The sequence below is a fragment of the Diadema setosum genome, chromosome 5 (genome assembly GCF_964275005.1).
Source record: "Diadema setosum chromosome 5, eeDiaSeto1, whole genome shotgun sequence".
In the NCBI taxonomy this organism is placed as follows: Eukaryota; Metazoa; Echinodermata; class Echinoidea; order Diadematoida; family Diadematidae; genus Diadema; species Diadema setosum.
Window position 1 is genome coordinate 28,763,527 of NC_092689.1, and position 7,594 is coordinate 28,771,120.

Below are 7,594 nucleotides of genomic sequence, written 5' to 3' on the forward strand. Positions count from 1 at the left end.
AGCAACTTGGTGTGCACAGGGAGATCAGAATAGGATATTGATGGCAGTTACTATGAGGAACTAAGATATGTATTTTATCATTATAAAAGTTTCAAGCCTCGATACTTATATTACATGTAGACAAACATATTCAGCATTGTTTTCTTTGTTTCTGTTTATCCATTTCTAAACAGGACCCCAAAAGTTGGCGTGAAGATGGACTCGCTGTCTTGCTTTACTCAGCTGTAAACGAATCACCACGGAGTCGATCAACGGAAGTGCGATACTATCGATTGCTGGTAATATGATGATGGCGCCAAGTCAAGTCGGCAGTCGCGTTCCTTACATATCAATGAACGTTACGACTGTGACGGACGTGATTCCGACAACTGCAAACTTGTCGCTGGCGAACAGTACGTCGACCTCTCTCCCACCTTCCGAACACACGCTAGACATCTGGGTAGTAGTGCTGGAGTTCATTCTGGGAACGGTCGGCATCGTTGGAAATTTCCTCGTCTGCGTCATCATTTGGCGCGCAAAATTCCTCCATAATTTCACCAACTACCTCATACTGAGCTTAGCCTTCGCAGACTTGGTCGCAAGTGTGTGCATTGTAGGGAATGTATTCGTTCTGGAGGCGGTTTTGTTCACTTGGACACCATCGAATCGTGTGGCAGCCGAACTCTACTGTCGATTCTACTCCAATCGCTTTCTGTTCTGGACGTGCGTGACAGCGTCAGTTTTCAATCTCGTCAGTGTCACCTTCGAGCGCTTTTTCGCCATAGTCTATCCTCTGCACTATCCGCTTTACTTCACGTCGAAGAAAGTCGGACTCATGATAGCGGGAACCTGGATCATCGCCCTAGTCCAAGAGTTGTTCGCATTCTTTGTCAACTACTACGACACCACCAAACAAGAGTGCGGATACCACTACACGAGTGAAGCAGCTGCCATCTTCGTTGGCGTTTTGGTGTTCCTCTTATCATACTTTCTGCCCCTCCTTGTCATGGTATGGGCGTACTACAGAATTATGAGCAACCTGAAGCGCGGGGCGCATAATTCTCAAGCCAGTGGAGGGAACAATAATCGCGGGGATCCTGCCATTTTGCGCGCACGCCGGAAGGTGGTCTACGTTCTCTTCACCGTGGTGATAGCCTTTGTAGTTCTATGGTCACCAAACCAAATCGTCTATCTCTTTGAAAACTTCGGCGTAGTAATCGTCTCCACAGACCACGTGTTGTACAAACTGTTCCGACTAATGGCATTCTCTAACTCGGTTATCAATCCAATCATCTATGCATTCAAGTACAAACAATTCCGTAAAGGATTCCGCGTTGCCATTATGTGTCTGTGCACGTCGAATCACATCCATGATAACCAAGCGGCGACAACCGAACTCTCGAACTCGTAGCCAAGATTTTCAAAATTTCCACTGGTATAGCTAAGCGGAGGTTGCCGCATGATATGCACTCTATTATTTATTGTTTGAAAGTCAGCGATTTTCCTGTTGTCATGGAGAGATGTTGCATTAATTCAAAAAGATCGATCAAGCCTTCACCTTGTACAAACGCACTAAGACGCGTGTGATGACTACTCATCGTGGTTGACTGAAAGACAGTTGTCGAAGAATAAGTTTAGAGAATATCTAAAAAAGGGAAAAGTATCAAAATAAAGAAGACATCCTGCAACGATGGTTCAAGCTCAAACTTGTATTTCATAGATTTTTGCCAGTCGTGTAGCCATTGTCATCATTATCTCTGCACAGGAATGCATATCGTCGGTATTTGGTGCTGAATTTATGTTTCTCTGGCGTTTTGATTTGGGCTAGGTAGAACAGGTAATTTATTTTCATAAAGAGTTGTACATGTCTCAATTTCCCTCACTTCATGTCATAATGATACAACAAACAAACGGCATGATGGAATGTATATGGTAATATCCTAGCTGTAATTTAATTCAATAAGTTCTGAATTGTTCATGTCATACCAAGAATTAGGATCATCAGAGGTCAATACTAACTATTCCCTAGATTTCTACTGGGGGCTCTCAATGCTGTCTGTTAGTTAAGGAGCCAAGTAATTTCATCTGAAATAAAGCTTCAAAAAGTGCAGGTTCTATGAAAAAGCAAAGCCATCTTGAAATATGCATGCAACGCAAGCCACCTGATCGTGAGAATCATAAGTTCAACGTCACTTGTCATTTGTCATTTCATAAATTTGGTATTCTATAATCAACTTTACGTCGATTGCATCGATAGGAATGACAATATTTGATATTCGAAGGTTCTGCATTCAATAATTGGTCGGTCGCCGGTATCGCAATACAGGATTGGAAGGTGTCTTTGAAAAGACAAAAGACGAAGCAATCAGGCTGAAAACGTCCATACGCCGCTCCGGGTCATGTTCTAATAAGGCAGCATGTAATCATGACACGTTCTCGTGTTTCCTACTGGCAATTATGTGTGAAATCCAATACAAATTTGAAGATATGGGAGAAGAATCTACAAGTTAAGAAGAAACTACAAACGATGAAAGTTTGCCGACGGTCACGTTTCCCATCCCAAAAAGAATGGTAATCGGAAAGAAAGGGGAAAGGAGAGGGAAGCCAGACGTCAATTTACTTACCTATCTGGCTATGCCTACGGAGATGCAGCAATTATCATGTTTTCCACTGCGTTTTCTCCAGCCGAAATATATGCTCTGCATACCTTCCCCTTAAAAACAAAAAGAGCGAATGAGAAAGTCATCGATGAAACCTTTTAGGTCGATGACATTAACACTCCATTGACATGTAAATAAGGGCAAGTTAGGGGTATCATGGCAAAGTACCTTTAATTTGAGATGTCGCATTCGAGCTTCGAGCCCCTTTGAACTGGAATTCATTTAGTATACGCCATCACATTCCGGTTAAGGTTCAGATTAGCGCTTGGCACGTTTTCCCAGCTTACTCGAGTCAGGGGGCTTGTGTGAGGTACTTTTTCTTGTGTAGGCCGTCACGTGTCGTCTCTCATCCCTAAAGCTAGTACGTGGTCATCTTCTTTTGGAAAAAAAAAAGAATGTGGTGGGATTTCAAAGAAAACGGTGATGGAATCATCCTAAGGGGTGGGGAAACAATGTTGCTATAATGATTCAAGAACTTCCCATTCTTTCCATTAGGACCGGCTCTTAGCCCATATCTATACATTTGAGATATTTCTTTTTTTTTTTATAGGACTAAAAGTAGTTATACTTCGTCGAATTTTGTAGAGGATACTTTTATGGGGAGTTCAGGACGCAGGCGTAATTTGACCCACCTTAATGCCATAACATTCTTCTCTATGGAACTCACTCCCTCAAGAAGAATAGTAACTCTGTTAAAGTATTCAAGAAAATATCAAAAAAGTGTTTGATTAATTTGGCTTACAATAATTAATCATCATTATTTCCATCTATGGCCTTCACTGTTTCATTTTCATTTCATTTCATTTCATTTCATTTCATTTCATTTCATTTCATTTCATTTCATTTCATTTCATTTCAGTCTTTATTGTCCATATCATGGATATTTGTTTTGTTCACATGCTTTTTACAAAACAAAAAATATACAATACACAACTACATGAACAACATTGAGGCACCTTTTTACCAACATTATAAAACAGAAAAACATTATAATATAACATTATCTTATATCAACATCAGTTTTTACACTCAACCTATTAACTTTGTCGTTTTCTTTCTTTTATGTCCGGAATTCATATCTTACAGAAAGTTGCCCCTGGAGGATTTCATTATTAGATGGATTTGACGCCTCACAAATGTCATACATTATTATTATTATTATTATCATTATTATTATTATATGTTGAATGATATGCAAATTGTTAAAGTGACACTCCCATCTTTCAGGAACGGACATAGATAAACAAGTGCTTAGATGGCATCATTCTTGTGTGTTGGTGTGCACCACTTTAACTCGAAGTGTGCGTGTTTCCCTCATCTGGGTCAAGGGGAAAAGCCCAAACGCACTGACCTGAAGATCTAAAACACTGAGGATTAATTTCGTCTTCTCCAGATCAAGCACTAATTGCGCATTTGAGCACTGCAGCTCCACGGATGGCCTCATGGATGACTAAGATTTATGAACCCTGTCGTCATTCATTTCTCATAATGCATTTTGATCAGATTATTGCAAGAACCAGCGTCCTTAATAGGGAATGAAAGAATCATTCCAAATTGGCGCGTGATCCCTAGGGAGGCATTTCGACAGGGCACTGTAATTTTCAGCTATAATATCTTATCCAGAAGAGCATGCTTAAAACTAAATGAGTGTTTACGTTTCAGTGAATGCAACATCATGAATGGGCACCTCAAGGTAGTTGCATCGTGGATTTTAAGCTCACGTAATCGTCAAACCTCCTTTGGATCTTCTTATTTTTCCCTTGTTACCTCAAAGATACGGAATGGAACTTGGTATACAAACATTCCTTTGACATAAACTAAAACCTATCGCGCATGACAGCCCACCGATATGGCAACAAAAAACAACAACAACAAAAACAGTAGTGAATAATTCGTACAGAAACAAAAGGTGATCCGTGACCTTTCACGAATCACCTAAAACACAAAAACGCAAAAGTTTCAACGCTGAGACTGCAATGCAGTGCTCACTTCATTTTATTTTCGTTGCAAAAGTTTTCAAATTCTTAATTGCTGTAAAATAATCATTCGATATTCCGCTTGTGTCAAAAGTTGAAAACGTTTTTAAACCCATAACATTTTCTTCGATCCTAGTGTTGTATCACTCTCAGTGTTATATTTTCGCATTCGGTATTGTCACCATAGTTATCGTTGCTGTCGATATTATGTTCGTTTCCATGATTGGCGATTGCTTTATCCTTTCTTCCAAATTGATGAAATGTTGTATAAGAGATGGAGTATCAGACAACCAAACATTAAATGGAATCATTTCCCAACGGTCATCCACCGGCTTCACAGCAAAACTCGAAATAAGACAGACGTCATTACCAGTGGGTGTAACGTAAGTCAAATTCTTGGCATTCCATTACGAAGTCTCTTGATATTTTATATCATCCAATGTTAAGTTTGTCCTATTATATTCCAAGGTAAATCGATGCGCATCGTATCTCTATCGCTGTCAAGTTGATGATATTATGAGAGTAATCATTCGTCGCAACCACTGTGAAACATAAAATGCAGCATTATCAACATGTCATTTTTATAAACTTAATCGATGAACCATGGAATGATTTATTAATGAATTTGTTGGTGTATTAATGAATTTGTTGGTTTCTTCGAAGTTATTTTTTAAGATGGTTGTAATTATAACTTAAAAAAAAATAGACGGTAATGACAATTAATTTCAAGAACCGGTGAAACTGCTAGACTGGTATAAGATCACACAGCAGAAGAATAGTGTGGATAGTCCAGTACTCCCCCGCCCCCGTCACCTCTTCCTTACACCGGAATAGTATCATTTTATACGAAAGTGAAATGTGTTTTGTTTCGTGTGCTGCTTATGGGATTTCTGTTATGTTGGTGATGAAAAAAAAAGAACTACAACTATACTTCAAAACTTTACCGTGTCCGTTTCTTGCCTTGTGGATGTTTTCTAACTTATACGTCAAATCATTTTACACCCACGAAGCTACACACACACACACACACCCACACACACACACACACACACACACACACACATACGAACACATTTACGCACACAGACCCTGACATAGGGCAGATGTAAAATCATGTGACCTTGTAACTACACTTTGGAAAACTGGAGGCTACGCAGAAGATGAATCATACAATCACGTTTGCAATAATATTTCGAAACCGATGCCAAATTCAAAATTATCTTGGTAAGTACAGCTGCTATGCGAATAAAACCACACATATACACACACACGCATACACATTACACACAAGCATGGTATGAATGTGTTTGCATCATACATTTACATTTAAATAGTACGTTCAGTGGCATTTTTTTCATGCAGTTCCAAAAATACTCTCATTTTTGCCTTTCTCGCAATTGCAAATTGGTAAGTGCAAAAGACCTAATACTCGAATGGAGAGAGCAATATAAACTGCACATTAAAGTGCGCATTATTTCGATTAGATGGGGAAAAACAGTTAGTAACTGGTCAGCGAAAAATGATATCAATAACATCACATAATGTGTTTAACAGAGTTAGATAAAATGCTGAAACGATAAAAATCGAGATTAATATGTATATATATATATATATATATATACAAAACAAGTAGTCCACGTGTTGGTGGTATAATATAGAAAAATTAATAGAACAGAAATAAAGTTCATGCTGTCAATACCAACAGTTGTGTCAAAATAAACTGTTGGTATTGACAGCATGAACTTGAGTTCTGTTCTATTGTTGATATTATATATATATATATATATATATATATATATATATATATATATATATGATATATACACGGAGAGAGAGAAAGGGGGGGGGGGGTGACAGATGAAAAGACAATGGAGAAAGGGACAAAAACAGGGTACTCAAGTATGTCATTGGTTAGCAATAATATTCTCGAAGCAAGAGCGAAAGCGACGTACATGCACATAAGCACAGACATTGACAGATTGAGAAGAAAATATAACGTCTTTGAGAGAGAGAAGGGGGCAATGCAATGATCCGTGGATGAGAATGACAGGCCCTAGTGACTGCCACAGGGGGCTGGTTTATCCCTATCATTTGAGCAGTCAGGTGAAGGGTACACGAGGACATGAGATGAACAAAATGTGGTATTTCCACATCGATGCATTCGGTGGGGGGAAACTGTCACCGTCTCTCTGGAGTAGATGCTAAAATCAGGAGAACAGCGCCTCACAGGCACATCAAATCACCTCGCGTGAACATGATACAGCGTCAACGTTGTTTACAATTCAGACTGAGAAGGGAAAACAATGAACCTGGTATTGATACGGTCGACACGTCAAAAAACAAAAAACAAAAACATGCTAAAATAGGAAATATTAACACAGCCGGGTCCATGACCTGCTTTGTGATTAAGGGAGCAATTTCACTGGAGATAAAATGGAGATTACTCGCAACACATTTTGGTGTGTCTCGCAGTAAATATGGTCACCCCGCCCGTCTCCGAAAATGTGAATCTAATTCATTTTTTTTTTATGTGACGCGAAACGTGGCCGGTCTTGAATTAGATTAACATTTCACATTCTCAATTCATATTCGACAACAAAACGTGTTCACCTTCTCTCCCCTCTTCTGGATCTGGCTCAGCCGAGACGCCCTTGCAGTTGTGTCACTGAAGGCCTGGATTCATGTAGCATCATCTTAGATTGGTTCATACATTATTGAACAAGACGGTTGCACAACAAAGAGTGTAGGATAAAGAGAGAGAGAGAGAGAGAAACTCCCTTGCCATTAGTCTGAATAGATGGAAGAAGAATCGATTCCCAAATCCGAGGTTAGCGCATGAAATAGTTATTCCGAGTGCATGTCCTCTCTCGTCGAATACATGAAAGCAATTCATCTATACGCAAAATCTGATGGGCTAGACTTACGAACGACCTTCAAATTGCCTTTAGAAAGAAAAATAATCGTCAATTTTTCAGTTTG

General features: G+C 39.3%; 1 protein-coding gene across 1 annotated transcript; it reads left to right on the plus strand.

The window, feature by feature from the left end:
* Positions 1 to 289: 289 nt before the first annotated feature.
* Positions 290 to 1,630, plus strand: LOC140229253 (substance-P receptor-like). The gene has a single exon (XM_072309531.1). It carries the CDS (start codon positions 290 to 292, stop codon positions 1,388 to 1,390), a length of 1,101 nt encoding a protein of 366 aa, XP_072165632.1. The 3' UTR covers positions 1,391 to 1,630.
* Positions 1,631 to 7,594: the final 5,964 nt, after the last annotated feature.